Source organism: Salvelinus namaycush, unplaced genomic scaffold, assembly GCF_016432855.1.
Source record: "Salvelinus namaycush isolate Seneca unplaced genomic scaffold, SaNama_1.0 Scaffold88, whole genome shotgun sequence".
Taxonomy (NCBI): Eukaryota; Metazoa; Chordata; class Actinopteri; order Salmoniformes; family Salmonidae; genus Salvelinus; species Salvelinus namaycush.
This window is the reverse complement of record NW_024061619.1, coordinates 338,303-361,143: the sequence shown is the minus strand read 5'-3', so window position 1 is coordinate 361,143 and position 22,841 is coordinate 338,303. Positions and strand designations below refer to the sequence as shown.

Genomic DNA, 22,841 nt, shown 5'->3' with positions numbered 1-22,841 from the left:
AAAACATTGAACATCTATGTAATAGTCAAATCATAGTGTAAAAACAGGTGAGCTGGTTCTACTCTTTATGGGCATTTTGTGGTGGAAAACTGAACGGGTCAAGAATAACACTTCAACCCTGTTACCCATAGATAGACAGGCTAGACATGCTTTAACAATTACATTTGGGTTTTTTTTTGGGGGGGGGGGGGCTTGCATACAATTGCCCCTCCATTTCCCGTCACGGCGGGATTTATGGCTGATTTAAGATGACATCAACCCTGTTACTTTATTTGGCACTTAATTTTTTAAATTTTAAAATTATTTAACCTCTTGAGATGGCAAAATAGGTTTTATTAAGTTGAACATTTGCTCTTTATGACAACGAATTAGTGGAACGATCCTTTGGAGTTTATTTCAGAAATGTTTCACGACCTCCGTGACACAAGATGGCGACACGGACCTAAAAAACCTTTCACATTCCACATAGATGGGCTATCGAAGAAGAAGCAATGCAGAGTCCGGAACGGGACAGCTAAGGTAGCTTGTATTTACAGGTATACATTCATTTTCCTCTATACCTACCGACTGCATACATTATAAAGTCAGGTTATTGTATTGTTCCCAAAACAGATCGTTCTAACATGGTGTTGAGTCGTCTTCTATCCGCTCTGCTCAACAAAGCGCAAGTGGTGGAAAAACTGGCCGAGTTGCGACCTATACGACGGGCCGCACAGCTCACCGCTTATGCCTTGATGAAGGCAAAAATTGCCAGAAAAGATGTGACAACCAAACTGCTGAAGTTCAAAACAGTTCGCCAGATACGACATGAGGCGTCGGGACTGCCTAAAAACGCCGGGGAGATGGGGAGAAAAGCCGGAAGGCTCCGGGATTCTATAGTAAAGGATGTGAAAGACGGGATAAGGGACACTTCGAGACAAGTTAAAGACAAGGACAAATGATGCTGTGTTCAACAACAAACCAAATAGTATATTTTAAGGGCCTAATTAAAGGCTATCATTAATGGTCTTCTTTAGCTCTCAAAAAACGCTATTCTGACGAGTATTCAAAATAAAAGCCGCATTTCGAAACACTGCAATGTGTAGAATTCATTCAAAAATATTACATTTGAATCAATGTCCATTTTTATTGTGATTCATAAACAAATGCAAGGAGTACTTTATGGAAACAATTACTAACATGCTTCAAAAACCATTTCAGACCACTATCGAAAAACACAATGTTCAGTTTGGTATATTCACAACTTTGGAATGTAGAGAAAAAACTATTCTATGTGCTGAGAAAAAGTGGGGTTGGGAATACTCTAGAATCTATATAATGTGATTACTGTATAGGGTCTGTAGAATCTATATGATGTGATTACTGTATAGGGTCTGTAGAATCTATATGATGTGATTACTGTATAGGGTCTGTAGAATCTAATGTGATTACTGTATAGGGTCTGTAGAATCTATATAATGTGATTACTGTATAGGGTCTGTAGAATCTATATGATGTGATTACTGTATAGGGTCTGTAGAATCTATATAATGTGATTACTGTAGAGGGTCTGTAGAATCTATATAATGTGATTACTGTATAGGGTCTGTAGAATCTATATGATGTGATTACTGTAGAGGGTCTGTAGAATCTATATAATGTGATTACTGTATAGGGTCTGTAGAATCTATATAATGTGATTACTGTATAGGGTCTGTAGAATCTATATAATGTGATTACTGTATAGGGTCTGTAGAATCTATGATGTGATTACTGTATAGGGTCTGTAGAATCTATATAATGTGATTACTGTATAGGGTCTGTAGAATCTATGATGTGATTACTGTATAGGGTCTGTAGAATCTATATAATGTGATTACTGTATAGGGTCTGTAGAATCTATATAATGTGATTACTGTATAGGGTCTGTAGAATCTATATGATGTGATTACTGTATAGGGTCTGTAGAATCTATATAATGTGATTACTGTATAGGGTCTGTAGAATCTATATAATGTGATTACTGTATAGGGTCTGTAGAATCTATATAATGTGATTACTGTATAGGGTCTGTAGAATCTATATAATGTGATTACTGTATAGGGTCTGTAGAATCTATGATGTGATTACTGTATAGGGTCTGTAGAATCTATAGTGTGTTATTTCTTATGGGACTGTGGTCTAAATACCCAGCAGCACTTTCTACCCAACCCACTGGAATACATTGTAGGCCTATAAAATTAGAAATTGGTTTAGAGAGAGAGAAAAAAACTATTCTGTGTGTGGAAGTAAAGCTGGGTTGGGATTACTGTATAGGGTACTGTATGGGGTCTGTATAGGTTATTGTATAAATTACTGTATAGGGTCTGTATAGATTACTGTATAGATTACTGTATAGGGTCTGTAGAATCTGTATATGGTGCCATTTCTTGTGGGACTGTGGTCTAAATACCCAGCAGCACTTTCTACTCCACCCACTTGGTTCCAATGCAATACACTGTATTTACATGTTAGTCATTTAGCAGATGGTCTCATCCAGAGAGACTTACAGTAGTGAGTCATTTAGCAGACACTCTTATCCAGAGACTTAGGGTAGTGAGTCATTTAGCAGACACTCATCCAGAGAGACTTAGAGTAGTGAGTCATTTAGCAGATTCTCTTATCCAGAGAGACTTGGGGTAGTGAGTCATTTAGCAGACACTCTTATCCAGAGAGACTTAGGGTAGTGAGTCATTTAGCAGACGCTCCTATCCAGAGAGACTTACAGTAGTGAGTGCATACATATCCATAGGCTACTGGTCCCCTGTGGGAATCGAACCCACAACCCTGGCGTTGCAAGCACCACGCTCTACCAACTGAGTCACCCGTATATTGATTCTACAGACCCTACTGAGTACTTCCTTTCTGGGCCTATAGACCTCAGTCCACCATGATATAACACCATATATATATATAGATTCTATAGACCCTACTGAGTACTTCCTTTCTGGGCCTATAGACCTCAGTCCACCATGATATAACACCATATATATAGATTCTACAGACCCTACTGAGTACTTCTTTCTGGACCTCAGTCCCCCATAAAGTAACACCATATACACAGTGGGGTGTGAAATTATTGACACCCTTAATAAAGATGAGCAATAATGACTGTATAAAATAATTCAAACACGGAGCTATATTGTGTGCAAAAAAAGGGGGAAATTCTATTATTTTATACAATCACTCAGAGATTTTGTTTAACAAGTAATACAACAACAAATTGACACCCCTAAAGATTCTTATACAGTAGTCAGAGGTTTAGTATTTGGTCCCACATTCCTAGCACGCAATGATTTTATCAACTCTATAGATGTATATCATATTCCATTTGCATTTCCTTTTTGGTTGTGTTTCAGATTATGTTATAACGAATATAAATGAATGGTACATAACGTAGTGTGTCATTTTGGAGTCACAAAAATAAACACTTTCACATTAATGTGGGATGCTGCCATGATTACCTCAACTGTTATATTTACAACAATAGAACCCATCTAATACAATTCATGACATATTTTATTATGACAATGCCGACCTAAAAAGTATTTTAACATTTCATCATGACGTCATGTCATCTCACATTATGAGGATCAATTCTATTTAGAAACTGTACAGGATATTGGTCAATGAATGCACCAGATTTAGTATGTGGACATAAATCATACACTCAACACACATCATACATATTTTCATAAAGTACAGTTTAAAATATGACACCTTTGTGAGGAGAATCTCAATTACATTTCCTTGATTCCTCGTGTCCTCTCCTCGCCACCTCACAAACCCATTGGATGAGAAGGAAATTGCTATTGAGAGTCTCCCTATGACCTCAAGCTAACTGATATCTCATCCTAGATGATGACAGGGGGACGAACAACACTGGAGTTGAGACCAAAACACAGAGCGATGGAGGCGGCAGCGGAGGCTGGTGATTTAGCCTGGAGGAGAGCAGACTCCCACTTAAATAACTCACATCCCTTCCTGGTCCCCCCAGGGCCGTGTTTACGCACCGCACAGCAGTAGAACGCTCGGCCTTGGTTCGGGCCGCCGTTACACACCGTTAGACGCTTGGCTCGCCGCCCACAGTCGCACAGCGGGGCCGTGATCTTGGTGCTGCGGGTCGGCGGGAACGAGGACCGGTTAACGGACGAGGAGAGGATGGAGAACGATCCACCGACAGAAGTACGAGAGACAGAAGAGAGGCAAGAGGAGTCCTTGTGGATCGTGAAAGATGCTTTTGGCATCTCTGCGTGCAGCCTTGAACGTGAAGTCGATGGGTTAGGGTTATGGACAACAGGTCTGGGCCTGGCAAAGGAAAGATTGGATGCAGAGCTGTTTGGTGTCTGTGTGTGTGAAGCAGAGAGGTTACTGCTGGTGGTAACTGGTTTGGGTCTAACGAAAGAAGGATTAGGAAGGTTTGTAGTAGAGGACATGGATGTGAAGTAGTTCCCAGGGTTTTTTGTTGTGAGAGGTCTTGACCGTGTAGCATGGAGGTTGGAGCTCTGGAGGCCTGGTCTGGGTTTGACAAAGGAATGACTGGATGCTGTTGAGGTATTGGATGAGATAGAAATACTGGATGTAGAAGAGGTATTTGAGGCTCTTGGCTTGTCCTTGTAGATCACAAAGGAGTTGTTCGATGTTGCCGTTTGAGGTCTTAACCGTGTAGCTGAGCGGTTGGAATCGTGGGTAACAGGTCTGGGTTTGGCAAAGGAGAAACTGCATGAACTATTTGACCCAGAGGTGTTGTATATCCTCGTTGTCTCAGCTTTTGCAGAACTGGAGGATGTTCTCGATTCGTCCTTGTCGATCACAAAGGAGATTGACGTTTCCGTGGTCAGTCTTGACCGTGTATCTGAGAGGTTTGAGCCAGGGGTAACAGGTCTGGGTTTGACAAAAGAGGAAGTGGACAGACTAGTGGGTGCAGAGGGGTTGTAGGTCCTTGTTGTCTCAGCCTTCAAAGACACCAAGTTACTGGAGGACGTTCTACTATCGGTCTTGTGTACCAGTCTGGTGAGATGTTGGCAGGACGTGTTGGTGGTATTGGAACTAGGCCTACTGTTGGTTGGACCTCTACCAGGATTTGAATGTACTGGGCTTGGACACAGCAAGGTCCTCCCACAGACCGAGCTATCATCCACCTCAAACCTCTCGTTCTCTGTGTACACATCAGCAACAGAATCCTCGTCACCAACCATGACATCGCAGTCCTCCTCCAATACCACGTCGTCATACGAACCGCACGACTCCGTTTCCACCAAGATGGGCACGTCCTCCTCCATACTACCTGTTTCCGGGTCAAGGGTCGGGTCTGGCTGGGGTAGATGGGTAATGCAATTGACAGTGGTGGAGACCAGAACGAGGCTGTTGATGTAGTGATGAGGAGAGGGGATATTGAAAGTCATAGGAGAGGAGACGGACCGTATCGTTCCTATTCGAACTGTTCTGCTGCTGCCACTACTACCACACATTGGAGTGGTCAGACCATTTAGAAGGGTCTTTGGTGAAACAATACTCTGATACTGAACAGGTTCAGCGGTTAAGTTGGAGTTCACCTCTGTGTTGGGAGCCATGTTGTCTGAAGGCTTGGGTCGTGTTTCAACAACGTCTGTGTTGCTAACTGGCTTGCTGTTGGGTCGATTTTCAAGATGGCCGCCGCTCTCTGTCGTCTTGGAGGGGTTTTTGATAGTGGTTTTGTTATCCCCCTTGTTGCTAGGACAACCATTCCCATTTCCAAACAGGGGTTTGGTCTTCAAAGGTGCCTAAGAGGTAAACAAATAAAATAAATCAATGCATTATATATATATATTTTTAAAATTCTCCCCAATTACAATCTTGTCTCATCGTTGCAAGTCCCCAACGGGCTCGGGAGGCGAAGGTCGAGTCATGTGTCCTCCGAAACATGACCCGCCAAACCTCGCTCCTTAACACCCTCCCGCTTAACCCGGAAGCCAGCCGCATCAACTGACGACCGAGGTCAGCCTGCAGGCGCCCGGCTCACAAGAGCGCGATGAGCCAAGGAAAGCCCCCCCCAGCCAAATCCTCCTGTAACCCGGACGACGCTGGGCCAATTGTGCGCTGCCATATGGGACTCCCGATCACGGCCGGTTGTGAAACAGCCCGGGATCGAACCAGGGTCTGTCGTGACCCCTCTAGCAGAGATGCAGTGCTTTAGAACGCTGCGCCACTCGGGAGGCCCAATCAAAACATTTTTTTAACAAACTTTATTGATAGTCAGTCCAGTAAACAGAGGAACCAAACAGAAGAAAACTGACCCGAAACAACGAGTGACTTCCTGAACTCCAATAAGAAACTGATTTTCATTGCAAAACCTTTTACATTTGCACTAATGAATACGAACCAGGTGTGTATGGAACGGGGGTGAGTCACCTGCGTGAGTCTTTACGGGAGGAGGAGTGGGTATTCTGGGGCGTTGACAGAAATCCAAGGGGGTTCAATGTAGGTCGCCCCTGGGTGAGTCTTTAGGGGCGTAGTACAGTAGTCCAGGGGTCGTCAGCACGGTGGGGTCGTTAGTACTGGGGGTGTAGTAGTGGGGGTTTGTCAGGAAGCCACTCACCCTCTCCAGACTGCGTGTAATCTTCATCACACAGCCATCCCTCATCATCCTCCAGGCCAGGTGGGACGTGTTGCGGGCGTCGTCCAGACCTGCAAATAACATTCAACAAAAAATATTTTTGTGTCCAGACTTTCAAAAATGCTTAAGAGAAATATTCATTGTGTTATATGAATGTTGTTCATTGTAACCGTTATGGGCTTCATCCAGACCTTGAACCAAGATGTATATTATTCACAGTAACTGACAATGATGACTGGAGTCTTGTATGTTTTGATCCTAATGTTATTAAAATGAATAGTGCTGAGAATGCTAATAGTTAGCTAGCCAAGCCACTAGTGCAGAGAATGCTAATAGTTAGCTAGCCAAGTCACTAGTGCTGAGAATGCTAATAGTTAGCTAGCCAAGCCACTAGTGCTGAGAATGCTAATAGTTAGCTAGCCAGCCACTAGTGCAGAGAATGCTAATAGTTAGCTAGCCAAGCCACTAGTGCAGAGAATGCTAATAGTTAGCTAGCCAGCCACTAGTGCAGAGAATGCTAATAGTTAGCTAGCCAAGCCACTAGTGCAGAGAATGCTAATAGTTAGCTAGCCAAGCCACTAGTGCAGAGAATGCTAATAGTTAGCTAGCCAAGCCACTAGTGCAGAGAATGCTAATAGTTAGCTAGCCAGCCACTTGTGCTGAGCGATTAGTGCTTTTTTTGAGGATGGTTCGGTTTCAATTCGATTATTTAAAAAATAAATCAGGGCTTTCGATTATGTGGGATGAATGCTGTAACACAGAATCCAACTATTACTAAAAGTCCCATGATGGTAGGGACTGCCCATCACTGCCCATCCCCTATTAACCATTTATTCACTTTAATACAATATTTCAGTTGTTGTGTATATAACATTTGGTTGATCTATATAGAGCTGCTGCCTGACAAAAAACACTATTTTGTAGTTCCTCAAAGTAAATAAGGCAAACTTTTCTCACTGCTGATTACCAACTATCAATCACTTAGCTCATGTATTTTCAGGTAGAGAGATGTGAAGCAACAGCTGCTCTCCTCAGCCTCTTCCGTAGCAGGCATAAAATAAAACAGACCGGACAAGTAGACGAGCAATGGATTATGGTTATTGTAGTTAATTACCACATTGTATACGCTAAACTATGTGGAATATTAGCCTGTTGCAAACTACAACATCACACAGTTGAGGCCGGATCTAATGTATCTCTATAGAAACTACAACTCCCTAGTACATCTCACAGTTCAGGCCGGATCTGATGCATCTCTAGAGAAACTACAACTCCCTACTACATCTCACAGTTCAGGCCGGATCTGATGCATCTCTAGAGAAACTACAACTCCCTACTACATCACACAGTTCAGGCTGGATCTGATGCATCTCTAGAGAAACTACAACTCCCTACTACATCACACAGTTCAGGCCGGATCTGATGCATCTCTAGAGAAACTACATCTCACAGTTCAGGCCGGATCTGATGCATCTCTAGAGAAACTACAACTCCCTACTACATCACACAGTTCAGGCTGGATCGGATGCATCTCTAGAGAAACTACAACTCCCTACTACATCTCACAGTTCAGGCCGGATCGGATGCATCTCTAGAGAAACTACAACTCCCTACTACATCTCACAGTTCAGGCCGGATCTGATGCATCTCTAGAGATACTACAAATCCCTACTACATCTCACAGTTCAGGCCGGATCGGATGCATCTCTAGAGAAACTACAACTCCCTACTACATCTCACAGTTCAGGCCGGATCGGATGCATCTCTAGAGAAACTACAACTCCCTACAACATCTCACAGTTCAGGCCGGATCGGATGCATCTCTAGAGAAACTACAAATCCCTACTACATCTCACAGTTCAGGCCGGATCTGATGTATCTCTAGAGAAACTACAACTCCCTACTACATCTCACAGTTCAGGCCGGATCTGATGCATCTCTAGAGAAACTACACACTGAGCTCACAGAAGAAGCAAAAAAAAGACCTAAATGGAATTTAAATAATTGAACCGAAGTCGGTCAATTAGTTGTTTAAAAAAACAAAAACAACACGAATTTCTGTTAATCTCTCAGCACTATAAATGATAATAGAGAGATGTCTTTGGTCTGTGTGTACCTGAGTGCTCCCGTCCAGAGAAGCTCAGCACTATAAATGATATTAGAGATGTCTTTGGTCTGTGTGTACCTGAGTGCTCTCGTCCAGAGAAGCTCAGCACTATAAATGATAATAGAGAGATGTCTTTGGTCTGTGTGTACCCGAGTGCTCTCGTCCAGAGAAGCTCAGCACTATAAATTATATTAGAGATGTCTTTGGTCTGTGTGTACCTGAGTGCTCTCGTCCAGAGAAGCTCAGCACTATAAATGATAATAGAGAGATGTCTTTGGTCTGTGTGTACCTGAGTGCTCTCGTCCAGAGAAGATCAGCACTATAAATGATAATAGAGAGATGTCTTTGGTCTGTGTGTACCTGAGTGCTCTCGTCCAGAGAAGCTCAGCACTATAAATGATAATAGAGAGATGTCTTTGGTCTGTGTGTACCTGAGTGCTCTCGTCCAGAGAAGATCAGCACTATAAATGATAATAGAGAGATGTCTTTGGTCTGTGTGTACCTGAGTGCTCTCATCCAGAGAAGCTCAGTACTATAAATTATAAGAGAGAGATGTCTTTGGTCTGTGTGTACCCGAGTGCTCCCGTCCAGAGAAGCTCAGCACTATAAATGATAATAGAGAGATGTCTTTGGTCTGTGTGTACCTGAGTGCTCCCGTCCAGAGAAGCTCAGCACTATAAATGATAATAGAGAGATGTCTTTGGTCTGTGTGTACCTGAGTGCTCTCATCCAGAGAAGCTCAGCACTATAAATTATAATAGAGAGATGTCTTTGGTCTGTGTGTACCCGAGTGCTCCCGTCCAGAGAAGCTCAGCACTATAAATTATAATAGAGAGATGTCTTTGGTCTGTGTGTACCTGAGTGCTCCCGTCCAGAGAATTGTATCCCTAGATCCTGTAAAGCTCCATTCAGTCCCTTGGGTTTTCGGTTGTAGAACAGCTGAAAGAGAGACACATGAGTTAGACTGGATTAACACACACAGAGAGAGAGACATGAGTTAGACTGGGTTTACACACACACACACACACATAGAGAGAGAGAGACACACACACACGAGTTAGACTGGGTTTACACATACACACACACATACAGAGAGAGAGAGAGACACACACGAGTTAGACTGGGTTTACACACACACACACACACACACACACACACACGAGTTAGACTGGGTTAACACACACACACACACACACACACACACACACACACACACACACACACACACACACACACACACACACACACACACACACACACACACACACACACACACACACACACACACCACCTACCCTGTACGTAGCTCTCACCTGAGTTAGACTGGGTTAACACAGCACCTACCCTGTACGTAGCTCTCACCTGAGTTAGACTGGGTTAACACATCACCTACCCTGTACGTAGCTCTCAGGTCTATCCAGATGTTCAGAACAGCAGGTTTGTGGAGCTGCTTCCGTTTACACTCATACAGCAGACACACCCCCAGGTCCCAGTCTGAAACAACACAACACAGATAATCAATCAAGTTGAACAAGGTTATCCACATTAAATGTTTGAGACTGTACTAAAGTGTGCAAATGTCCTTATTTTCTCTAAACCTAAAAGGAATCCACTGGAAAGGCCGTATATAGTCATATGAGTCCTGGGCCTACAGAGAAAGGCAGTATATAGTCAGATATGAGTATTGGGCCTACAGAGAAAGGCAGTATATAGTCAGATGAGTACTGGGCCTACAGAGAAAGGCAGTATATAGTCATATGAGTCCCGGGCCTACAGAGAAAGGCAGTATATAGTCATATGAGTCCTGGGCCTACAGAGAAAGGCAGTATATAGTCAGATATGAGTATTGGGCCTACAGAGAAAGGCAGTATATAGTCAGATATGAGTCCTGGGCCTACAGAGAAAGGCAGTATATAGTCAGATATGAGTCCTGGCCTACAGAGAAAGGCCATATATAGTCATATGAGTCCTGGGCCTACATAGAAAGGCAGTATATAGTCAGATATGAGTCCTGGGCCTACAGAGAAAGGCCGTATATAGTCAGATACGAGTACTGGGCCTACAGAGAAAGGCAGTATATAGTCAGATATGAGTCCTGGCCTACAGAGAAAGGCCATATATAGTCATATGAGTCCTGGGCCTACATAGAAAGGCAGTATATAGTCAGATATGAGTCCTGGGCCTACAGAGAAAGGCCGTATATAGTCAGATACGAGTACTGGGCCTACAGAGAAAGGCAGTATATAGTCAGATACGAGTCCTGGGCCTACATAGAAAGGCCGTATATAGTCAGATATGAGTACTGGGCCTACAGAGAAAGGCCGTATATAGTCAGATATGAGTACTGGGCCTACAGAGAAAGGCAGTATATAGTCAGATACGAGTACAGAGAAAGGCAGTATATAGTCAGATATGAGTCCTGGGCCTACAGAGAAAGGCAGTATATAGTCAGATATGAGTACTGGGCCTACAGAGAAAGGCCGTATATAGTCAGATATGAGTCCTGGGCCTACAGAGAAAGGCAGTATATAGTCAGATACGAGTCCTGGGCCTACAGAGAAAGGCAGTATATAGTCAGATATGAGTCCTGGGCCTACAGAGAAAGGCAGTATATAGTCAGATACGAGTACTGGGCCTACAGAGAAAGGCAGTATATAGTCAGATACGAGTCCTGGGCCTACATAGAAAGGCCGTACATAGTCATATGAGTCCTGGGCCTACAGAGAAAGGCCGTATATAGTCATATGAGTCCTGGGCCTACAGAGAAAGGCCGTATATAGTCAGATATGAGTACTGGGCCTACAGAGAAAGGCAGTATATAGTCATATGAGTCCTGGGCCTACAGAGAAAGGCAGTATATAGTCAGATACGAGTCCTGGGCCTACAGAGAAAGGCAGTATATAGTCATATGAGTCCTGGGCCAACAGAGAAAGGCAGTATATAGTCAGATACGAGTCCTGGGCCTACATAGAAAGGCCGTACATAGTCATATGAGTCCTGGGCCTACAGAGAAAGGCCGTATATAGTCATATGAAAGGCAGTACTCGGTCTCAACCTTTAAGTCTTTACTGAAGACTTATCTCTTCAGTAGGTCATATGATTGAGTGTAGTCTGGCCCAGGAGTGTGAAGGTGAACGGAAAGGCTCTGGAGCAACGAACCGCCCTTGCTGTCTCTGCCAGGCCGGTTCCCCTCTCTCCACTGGGATTCTCTGCCTCTAACCCTGTTACAGGGGCTGAGTCACTGGCTTGCTGGTGCTCTTTCATGCCGTCCCTAGGAGGGGTGCGTCACTTGAGTGGGTTGAGTTACTGACGTGATCTTCCTGTCTGGGTTGGCGCCCCCCCTTGGTTTGTGCTGTGGTGGAGACCTTTGTGGGCTATACTCGGCCTTGTCTCAGGATTGTAAGTTGGTGGTTGAGGATATCCCTCTAGTGGTGCGGGGGCTGTGCTTTGGCAAAGTGGGTGGGGTTATATCCTTCCTGTTTGGCCCTGTCCGGGGGTTTCTTCGGATGGGGCCACAGTGTCTCCTGACCGCTCCTGTCTCAGCCTCCAGTATTTATGCTGCAGTAGTTTATGTGTCGGGGGGCTAGGGTCAGTTGGTTATACCTGGAGTACTTCTCCTGTCTTATCCAGTGTCCTGTGTGAATTTAAGTATGCTCTCTCTAATTCTCTCGTTCTCTCTTTCTCTCTGAGAACCTGAGCCCTAGGACCATACGTCAGGACTACCGGGCATGCTGACACCTTGCTGTCCCCAGTCCGCCTGGCCTTGCTGCTATTCCAGTTTCAACTGTTCTGCCTGCGGTTACGAAACCCCTACCTGTCCCAGACCTGCTGTTTTCAACTCTTAATGATCGGCTATGAAAAGCCAACTGAGATTTATTCCTGATTATTATTTGACCATGCTTGTCATTTATGAACATTTTGAAAATCTTGGCTCTCTCTAATTTTCTTCTTCTCTCTTTCTTTCTCTCGGAGGACCTGGGCCCTAGGACCATGCGTCGGGACTGCCGCCCGTGGTGACTCCTTGCTGTCCCCAGTCCGCCTGGCCTTGCTGCTATTCCAGTTTCAGCTGTTCTGCCTGCGGTTATGGAACCGCCACCTGTCCCAGACCTGTTGTTTTTCAACTCTTAATGATCAGCTATGAAAAGCCAACTGAAAATTATTCATGATTATTATTTGACCATGCTTGTCACTTATGAACATTTTTGAACATCTTGGCATAGTTCTGTTATAATCTCCACCCGGCACAGCCAGAAGAGGACTGGCCACCCCTCATAGCCTGGTTCCTCTCTAGGTTTCTTCCTAGGTTTTGGCCTTTCTAGGGAGTTTTTCCTAGCCACCGTGCTTCTACACCTGCATTACTAGCTGTTTGGGGTTTTAGGCTGGGTTTCTGTACAGCACTTCGAGATATTAGCTGATGTACGAAGGGCTATATAAAATAAAATTGATTGATTGATTGATATGAGTCCTGGGCCTACAGAGAAAGGCCGTATATAGTCAGATATGAGTACTGGGCCTACAGAGAAAGGCAGTATATAGTCATATGAGTCCTGGGCCTACAGAGAAAGGCAGTATATAGTCAGATATGAGTCCTGGGCCTGCAGAGAAAGGCAGTAAGTCAGATATGAGTCCTGGGCCTACAGAGAAAGGCAGTAAGTCAGATATGAGTCCTGGGCCTACAGAGAAAGGCAGTATATAGTCATATGAGTCCTGGGCCTACAGAGAAAGACAGTATATAGTCAGATGAGTCCTGGGCCTACAGAGAAAGGCAGTATGTAGTCAGATATGAGTCCTGGGCCTACAGAGAAAGGCCGTACATAGTCATATGAGTCCTGGGCCTACAGAGAAAGGCCGTATATAGTCATATGAGTCCTGGGCCTACAGAGAAAGGCCGTATATAGTCAGATATGAGTACTGGGCCTACAGAGAAAGGCAGTATATAGTCATATGAGTCCTGGGCCTACAGAGAAAGACAGTATATAGTCATATGAGTCCTGGGCCTACAGAGAAAGACAGTATATAGTCATATGAGTACTGGGCCTACAGAGAAAGGCAGTATATAGTCATATGAGTCCTGGGCCTACAGAGAAAGACAGTATATAGTCAGATGAGTCCTGGGCCTACAGAGAAAGGCAGTATATAGTCATATGAGTCCTGGGCCTACAGAGAAAGACAGTATATAGTTATATGAGTCCTGGGCCTACAGAGAAAGGCAGTATATAGTCATATGAGTCCTGGGCCTACAGAGAAAGACAGTATATAGTCATATGAGTCCTGGGCCTACAGAGAAAGACAGTATATAGTCATATGAGTCCTGGGCCTACAGAGAAAGGCCGTATATAGTCAGATATGAGTACTGGGCCTACAGAGAAAGGCAGTATATAGTCATATGAGACCTGGGCCTACAGAGAAAGGGAGGGAAATAAGAATTTCTGATTTTCGCATCAATACGTTTCTTCCCATTTGAAGGTGACCCGGGTAACCTTCACTATCCTAAGCTACTATACCTGACCAGGTGACGAAGGCACAGGGGCGCTGCTCTGCGACTGGAGCCCTCTGGTCCCTGGGGAAGACCACACCCCTCTGGTGCTCCAGAGCCTGGAGCCACCGGGAGAACCTGGACAGACAGATGTGAAGGGGAACACCGGCCTCCACCTGTTGCTGTAGAAGAGAAACAGAGGTTTTCTAACACTCGTCAGGTTTAAAACCAGAAGAAAAACACACACGGATGTTGGCTAATGCTTCAAATATTCTAACTGTTACCATCCTGTTGAACAGGCCACAGGGAAGAAGGGTGTGTCTGCATGAAGAGGGTGCATCTGTGTGTGTGAATACCTGTGTGATTCCAGTGAGCTCGGTGCAGAAGTCAGGCAGTGTGAATACCTGTGTGATTCCAGTGAGCTGGGTGTAGAAGTCAGACAGTGTGAATACCTGTGTGATTCCAGCGAGCTGGGTGTAGAAGTCAGACAGCGTGAATACCTGTGTGATTCCAGCGAGCTCGGTGCAGAAGTCAGACAGTGTGAATACCTGTGTGAGTCCAGCGAGCTCGGTGCAGAAGTCAGACAGTGTGAATACCTGTGTGATTCCAGTGAGCTCGGTGCAGAAGTCAGACAGTGTGAATACCTGTGTGATTCCAGTGAGCTCGGCGCAGAAGTCAGACAGTGCGAATACCTGTGTGATTCCAGTGAGCTCGGTGCAGAAGTCAGACAGTGTGAATACCTGTGTGATTCCAGTGAGCTTGGTGTAGAAGTCAGACAGTGTGAATACCTGTGTGATTCCAGTGAGCTCGGTGCAGAAGTCAGACAGTGTGAATACCTGTGTGATTCCAGTGAGCTCGGTGCAGAAGTCAGACAGCATGGGGTGCTCCTGCGGCTGAACGTACGTATGGAACTCTGACTCCACCTCACCTGTAGAGGTGTTCAGGAGAACAGCAGGAAACTCAACTAGATGGGGGGAGGCAAGGGGGAGAGGGACAGGGAGGCAAGGGGGGAGAGAGGGGAGGGGGAGAGAGGGGAGGGGGAGAGGCAAGGGGGAGAGAGGGGAGGGGGAGAGGCAAGGGGGAGAGAGGGGAGGCAAGGGGGAGAGAGGGGAGGCAAGGGAGGAGAGAGGGGAGGAGAGAGGGGAGGCAAGGGGGGAGAGAGGGGAGGCAAGGGGGGAGAGAGGGGAGGCAAGGGGGGAGAGAGGGGAGGCAAGGGGGGAGGCAAGGGGGAGAGAGGGGAGGACAAAAAAAGTGCAATGGTTACAGTATGTAGGTATGATATTACCACAACTATTGTCAAAGTACTGTATACTTACTAATCTCCTGCCCATAGCTGTTCCTCTCTCTCCAGCATGTGGATTCGAAGTCAATGACAATCAGATATGGGAATATTTGATCTGGAAAGTAGAAAGTCAAAGTGATGGAAGTTGAACGAGATGCCATTGATTCAAGCAGAAAACCAAACATGTATGGCGTTTTAAAAGACTCTTACTCGATGTTAGTGGTTTCTTCTGTCCAGTTGATGACTGGCTGCGTTTCCTCACAAACCCTAGTTGTCTTCCATAACAAAACAGACATCATCCCATCAGTTTTGTCACCCCCTGCTACTATGAATATTACTCGTTGTACTTTTATGTTCATGGGAGCGCTTAAAACCATTTATGAGAATCATGGCAAGTCGGCATTTGAATTGCATTGTTTCTCGGCAAGTATGGCTGTCTAGATATATTTTAGCTTGGAAGCTAGATAACGTTACTTACTTCGCCAGTTTCTTTGTAGACATGTCGTTTTCTTCAGGCCACGGACTCAACTTCGTTACGACTAGTGTACATTAAAATATGAACAATGTGACAACCAAAGTACGACTTCAAAAAGAAAGTACCAGGTAAAATATCGCATACAACTTCATAACAAAGCAGTGTTGGATTCGCGGTGATCTTTTTTTGAATTCTCGTCGCATCTGTGTTACTCTGCTGCGCTCGACTTGTTTGGGCTGAAAGGAAAAAACAATCGAGCAGGAAGCGATGATCGATCAGCAGCATGGAAACCGTGAAACGTGTGAGGCGAAGCAGGAGAACTTCACAAAACAGATTGACCCACTACGAGGTATTGATCTTTATTTGTACTAGTCACACTGTAACTTGTTAGTAGACTTCGGACATGCTACTGTATTTACTTATTGTTTGCGTATGTATGATTGTTGTGGTTTTGTAAATTAACAAATCACGATCACTTCTCGTCGACCGAGTAGAGATGCAGTAGTGTAGAGTTTGATCACCAGTAAAAAACAGACAAGTCAACGACATAAGGAAGACTTATTAAATCAATGATGAAATAAAATGTAATGGAATTTTGTCACAGTTGGGACTGTTGCTAGGATATGATCGCTAGCTAGATGTATCTTCTGAAAACTCCATTGGGCGATACAGGGTCTGTTCCATAAAATCAGGGATTAATAAATTAGCCAGCTCAACTAACTGTCCTATTCTGAAATAACTTAATATTTTCGGAAAAAAGAGTTAAAGCTAGGATGATATAATTTACTTTCTTCACTCCGATCCATGTCCAGTTTGAGTCACAACAACTAGCCAACCAAAACAGCTGCTGACGTTCATGAGGACTTGTTCTCGGAGCTACAACCTTCCTCCATCCAACCTGGGACTCTCCCCGTAAGCATGGAACCACAAGTCTGTCTCAAGAGAAAGAGGGAACCTTCCCCAACACCAGAGAGCAGTAAACAAGTGAAAGAGACAGAAAGTCACAGAGTTCCAGAGTCTGACCACCGTTCCGGTTCCCGACCCCCACTGCTCTCTCTGCCGTTTGACCGTCTCCAGGAACCGGTCACGTTGAAAGATCTGACGGAACTGCTTCAGTTTGCTGCTCTGGGGAACACCGGTGGGCTGAAACAACCCAGGTATGTTAGCTAGCTAGCTACAACAACAACAATAACAACAAACACCTCAACTTATCTTAGATCAGAGTCTAGACTCTCGAGGCAATAACAATACTGCATAGAGATGGATGTCACATCACATCACGACAGGAACTGAAGCAAACATTCTGCCACAATAATAACATGATAGATATGCATGTGGATTGATGAGCGATAACATGTTATTGTCTTGTACCTGTTTCAGTTGGTGTCGCCTCCACCACCAGAAGAAGGTGTCAGGGGTGAGCGTGATCCTTCTAGAAGGACTGAGCCAGGCCCACTTCTACAGACACTACCTGCACTTCAAACACCTCCGCACTAAGTACACCTCTGTAAGTCAAGAACCAAATGCCACCCTATTCCCTTTTATAGTGCACTACTTTTGACCTGACCCTATGGCACCCTGTTGCCTATATAGTGCACTACTTTTGACTTGACCCTATGGCACCCAGAACCGTATGGGTTGTAAAGTAGGGCACTCTATAGGGAACAGGGTGACATCTGGGACACGGACTATGTCAGTCATATTGCATAAGATTCCACCGTGACATATTTTTATTTTTTTACCCTCTGACCTCAGAGACACAGTTATACTCCATCGCCTGGCAACGTGATTTCTGGAATATTCAGCAGTGAAGTTGTCAACAATAGTCCTGCTGATGCGCTAGGAGACCAGGAGAGCGCTCAGCCAGAGGGAGGTATGTTATGGGTAGCCCTGCCTGAGGAAGGTATGTTATGGGTAGCCCTGCCTGAGGAAGGTATGTTATGGGTAGCCCTGCCTGAGGAAGGTATGTTATGGGTAGCCCTACCTGAGGAAGGTATGTATGGGTAGCCCTGCCTGAGGAAGGTATGTTATGGGTAGCCCTGCCTGCGACTTAAAAATCAGCCACCCTCGGTCGAAGGAGGAATTTCCTCTTGGTCTAATTGTTAGGATGTTGATTTCCGGAGTGTGTTTTGTACCTGTGTGTGTTTTGTACCTGTGTGTGTGTGTGTGTGTGTGTAGGTCTGCAGTGGCACCCAGTGATCAGGAAGTTTGGTCTGGAGACCAGAGGGCTGACTGGATACCTCCTCACACAGGAGGAGATGATCAAGAAACACTTCCCTGTCCGCGGTGAGACACACTGGACACACACACACACACACACACACTGGATACACACACACTGGACACTCACACACACTGGACACACACACACACTGGACACACACACACACTGGACACTCACACACATTGGACACTCACACACATTGGACACACACACACACACACACACACACTGGACACACACACACTGGACACTCACATACACTGGACACTCACACAGGTCTCTCTCTCATGTCTCTCTGTGGTGTGTTTTCCAGGTATGCCTGGCAGTGAAGGCTTTGTGTGTACAGACAGTGATGACTGTGTGACTGACAGTAGTCCTCTCTATGGGCTGGACTGTGAGATGGTGAGGACATGACTGTATGACTGACAGTAGTCAGTCATAGGGCTCTGGTTCAAAGTAGTGCACCATATAGGGAATAGGGTGCCATAGGGCTCTGGTTCAAAGTAGTGCACTATATAGAGAATAGGGTGCCATTTGTGACATCCCATATTCATGTCATATCATTCATAGATTTTATTAACAGTAGATGAAACCTTCATTTTGTTCTCTAGTTATTGCTCGGTGTCTAACGTGTGTGTGTGTGTGTGTGTGTGTGTGTGTGTGTGTGTGTTTACGTGTGTGTGTGTGTGTGTGTGTGTGTGTGTGTGTGTGTGTGTGTCTGTGTGTGTGTGTGTGTCTCTGTGTGTGTCTGTGTGTGTGTGTGTGTGTGGTGTCTGTGTGTGTGTGTGTGTGTGTGTGTGTCTGTGTGTGTCTGTGTCTGTGTCTGTGTGTGTGTGTGTGTGTGTGTGTGTGTGTGTGTGTAGTGTCTGACAGAACGGGGTAACGAGCTGACACGTATCTCTCTAGTAGACAGCAGAGGGAGCTGTGTTCTGGATGAGCTGGTCAAACCTCCCAACCGCATCCTAAACTACCTAACACAGTAAGAGGAGTGTGTGTGTGTGTGTGTGTGTGTGTGTGTGTGTGTGTGTGTGTGTGTGTGTGTGTGTGTGTGTGTGTGTGTGTGTGTGTGTGTGTGTTTGTGTGTTTGTGTGTTTACGTGTGTGTGTGTGTGTGTGTGTGTGTTTACGTGTGTGTTTACGTGTGTGTGTGTGTTTACGTGTGTGTGTGTGCATGTTTGCTTCTCAATATCTGTACGTAACCTCTCCTCTCCCCTGATAGGTTCTCTGGTATCACCCGTGCAATACTGCAGCCAATCACCACCACCCTAAGAGAAGTCCAATCAAAGCTCAAGAAAGTGTTGCCCCGGGACGCGGTCCTGGTTGGCCACTCCCTTGAGAACGACCTCAGTGCCCTGAATGTGAGTCGCTGGTGGTTTACCAATGAAGCCATGACGATAGTGGTTGCAATGGCAGCTAGCAGCAATGCCCGAGGCCTGTTCAGGAGAATATAACATTACAGAACGTTCAGATAGAAATGTATGTCGTAGAACAGATATGACTGTCAGGTAGAATAGGAATCATGTCAGATCTATTCATTTCTATCTGGAATACACACACAGGTCATATTCACTAGGAACTAAACGGGCCAAAACGAGGAGGGACCTACCTGAATTTGTCAACAAAAAAAAAATCCATTGAAAAGCGTTTTGCTACTGTGAGCGCTAATAGATTCGACCCGGTCTCGTCTCAGCTGACCCCTGACCTCAAAACCCCTGATCTGTGGTCCCGTCTCACCTGACCCCTGACCTCAAAACCCCTGATCTGTGACATGTTGTCTCGTCTCAGCTGACCCCTGACCTCTAAGCCCTGACCTGTGACCTGTTGTGTTGTCTCCTCCCAGCTGATCCACCCCCATGTGATTGACACCTCCCTGCTGTACAGGAGAGAGTTTGGACAGAGGTTTAAACTCAAGGTGCTGGCTGAGACCGTGCTCAAGTGAGTTCATTTTCACAACACACACTGACAACACACACTGACAACAGACAACACACACACTGACAACACACACACTGACAACACACACACTGACAACACACACACTGACAACACACACTGACAACACACACACTGACAACACATCGCTGTGCTCCATAATAGGTAGGAACTGCAGCATGTTTGTGTGTGTTTCTGCTCTGGGGTGAAGTTTCCCCCATGGTACAGATCTAGGATCAGCTTCCCCCTCCCCCAATACTAACCTTAACCATTAGTGGGGGACAATGTTTAACTGACCCAAGATCAGTGTCTAGGATCAGCTTCCCCCTCCCCCAATCCTAACATTAACCATTAGTGGGGGACAATGTTTAACTGACCCAAGATCAGTGTCTAGGATCAGCTTCCCCCTCCCCCAATCCTAACATTAACCATTAGTGGGGGACAATGTTTAACTGACCCAAGATCAGTGTCTAGGATCAGCTTCCCCCTCCCCCAATCCTAACATTAACCATTAGTGGGGGACAATGTTTAACTGACCCAAGATCAGTGTCTAGGATCAGCTTCCCCCTCCCCCAATCCTAACATTAACCATTAGTGGGGGACAATGTTTAACTGACCCAAGATCAGTGTCTAGGATCAGCTTCCCCCTCCCCTAATCCTAACATTAACCATTAGTGGGGGACAATGTTAAACTGACCCAAGATCAGTGTCTAGGGGCAACTTCACCCTTCACCTATGAACTGTTTGAGTAATATGTACTTACCCAAATAAATTATTCAAAGTATTCCAGTGTGTTCTTGCTCCAGAATCCCCTAGGTACAGAACTTCACCCAACTCTTCTGTTTGTGACCCACAGGAAGCAGATCCAGACGGAGGAGAGGAAGGGTCATGACCCCACAGAGGACGCCCAGGCTGCCCTGGAACTGGCCCAGTACTTCATACACACTGGACCACGACAGGTACACGACACACACACACACTATAACAATGACAGGTACACGACACACACACACACTGGACCACGACAGGTACACACACAGACTCCCAGGCTGTGTAACCAGACTGTGTGTTCTGTATCAGGTAGTGGAGCTGTATTGTGAAGAGCTGTGGGGTGGGAGTCCTACCATGTACCAGCCTCCTGTCAACAGAGCAACATCTACACACAAACACAACAACAACAGGTACGACCAACAAACCCTTCCCCTCTTTTCCATATGTGGTTCCTCTTGTATTAGCCTGGAGGCGAAAGAAACACCTGTTTAGGAGAGGTACTGGCTAGCAGAGTAGAACACCTGTTTAGGAGAGGTGCTGGCTAGGGGAGTAGAACACCTGTTTAGGAGAGGTGTTGGCTAGCAGAGTAGAACACCTGTTTAGGAGAGGTGCTGGCTAGTAGAGTAGAACACCTGTTTAGGAGAGGTGCTGGCTAGCAGAGTAGAACACCTGTTTAGGAGAGGTACTGGCTAGCAGAGTAGAACACCTGTTTAGGAGAGGTGCTGGCTAGGGGAGTAGAACACCTGTTTAGGAGAGGTGCTGGCTAGGGGAGTAGAACACCTGTTTAGGAGAGGTGCTGGCTAGCAGAGTAGAACACCTGTTTAGGAGAGGTGCTGGCTAGGGGAGTAGAACACCTGTTTAGGAGAGGTGCTGGCTAGTAGAGTAGAACACCTGTTTAGGAGAGGTGCTGGCTAGCAGAGTAGAACACCTGTTTAGGAGAGGTACTGGCTAGCAGAGTAGAACACCTGTTTAGGAGAGGTGCTGGCTAGCAGAGTAGAACACCTGTTTAGGAGAGGTGCTGGCTAGGGGAGTAGAACACCTGTTTAGGAGAGGTGCTGGCTAGCAGAGTAGAACACCTGTTTAGGAGAGGTGCTGGCTAGGGGAGTAGAACACCTGTTTAGGAGAGGTGCTGGCTAGCAGAGTAGAACACCTGTTTAGGAGAGGTGCTGGCTAGCAGAGTAGAACACATGTTTAGGAGAGGTGCTGGCTAGGGGAGTAGAACACCTGTTTAGGAGAGGTGCTGGCTAGGGGAGTAGAACACCTGTTTAGGAGAGGTGCTGGCTAGGGGAGTAGAACACCTGTTTAGGAGAGGTGTTGGCTAGCAGAGTAGAACACCTGTTTAGGAGAGGTGCTGGCTAGTAGAGTAGAACACCTGTTTAGGAGAGGTGCTGGCTAGCAGAGTAGAACACCTGTTTAGGAGAGGTACTGGCTAGCAGAGTAGAACACCTGTTTAGGAGAGGTGCTGGCTAGGGGAGTAGAACACCTGTTTAGGAGAGGTGCTGGCTAGGGGAGTAGAACACCTGTTTAGGAGAGGTGCTGGCTAGCAGAGTAGAACACCTGTTTAGGAGAGGTGCTGGCTAGGGGAGTAGAACACCTGTTTAGGAGAGGTGCTGGCTAGTAGAGTAGAACACCTGTTTAGGAGAGGTGCTGGCTAGCAGAGTAGAACACCTGTTTAGGAGAGGTACTGGCTAGCAGAGTAGAACACCTGTTTAGGAGAGGTGCTGGCTAGCAGAGTAGAACACCTGTTTAGGAGAGGTGCTGGCTAGGGGAGTAGAACACCTGTTTAGGAGAGGTGCTGGCTAGCAGAGTAGAACACCTGTTTAGGAGAGGTGCTGGCTAGGGGAGTAGAACACCTGTTTAGGAGAGGTGCTGGCTAGCAGAGTAGAACACCTGTTTAGGAGAGGTGCTGGCTAGCAGAGTAGAACACATGTTTAGGAGAGGTGCTGGCTAGGGGAGTAGAAC

General features: G+C 45.7%; 2 protein-coding genes across 2 annotated transcripts in view; one reads left to right on the top strand and one right to left on the bottom strand.

The window, feature by feature from the left end:
• Positions 1-3,519: 3,519 nt before the first annotated feature.
• Positions 3,520-16,176, bottom strand: LOC120043217 (ERI1 exoribonuclease 2-like). The gene is made up of 9 exons (XM_038987866.1): positions 15,957-16,176; positions 15,689-15,753; positions 15,513-15,593; positions 15,033-15,160; positions 14,225-14,378; positions 10,114-10,214; positions 9,578-9,659; positions 6,596-6,684; positions 3,520-5,780 (listed from the first exon to the last, which is right to left on the bottom strand). The coding sequence occupies exons 1-9, from the start codon at positions 15,977-15,979 to the stop codon at positions 3,873-3,875; spliced, it is 2,631 nt and encodes an 876-aa protein (XP_038843794.1). The 5' UTR covers positions 15,980-16,176; the 3' UTR covers positions 3,520-3,872.
• A 41-nt stretch (positions 16,177-16,217) lies between these two features.
• LOC120043216 (RNA exonuclease 5-like) overlaps positions 16,218-22,841 on the top strand; it is a 33,908-nt gene continuing 27,284 nt past the window's right edge. The window contains exons 1-11 of the mRNA XM_038987865.1: positions 16,218-16,302; positions 16,766-17,110; positions 17,334-17,460; positions 17,709-17,826; positions 18,132-18,239; positions 18,491-18,579; positions 19,041-19,156; positions 19,396-19,534; positions 20,017-20,111; positions 20,965-21,067; positions 21,189-21,289. Of these exons, the coding sequence (XP_038843793.1) occupies positions 16,872-17,110; positions 17,334-17,460; positions 17,709-17,826; positions 18,132-18,239; positions 18,491-18,579; positions 19,041-19,156; positions 19,396-19,534; positions 20,017-20,111; positions 20,965-21,067; positions 21,189-21,289 (1,235 nt within the window). The 5' untranslated portion in view covers positions 16,218-16,302; positions 16,766-16,871. The remainder of the gene's footprint in view (positions 16,303-16,765; positions 17,111-17,333; positions 17,461-17,708; positions 17,827-18,131; positions 18,240-18,490; positions 18,580-19,040; positions 19,157-19,395; positions 19,535-20,016; positions 20,112-20,964; positions 21,068-21,188; positions 21,290-22,841) is intronic.

Excerpts from the sequence above, each read along its gene's own strand:
- LOC120043217 (XM_038987866.1), bottom strand. The coding sequence starts at position 15,979 with ATGTCTACAAAGAAACTGGCGAA. Across the intron at positions 15,594-15,688 it reads GAAGAAACCACTAACATCGA|ATCAAATATTCCCATATCTG; the intron begins GTAAGAGTCTTT and ends TCTACTTTCCAG. Across the intron at positions 15,161-15,512 it reads CAGCTATGGGCAGGAGATTA|TTGAGTTTCCTGCTGTTCTC; the intron begins GTAAGTATACAG and ends CCCCCCATCTAG.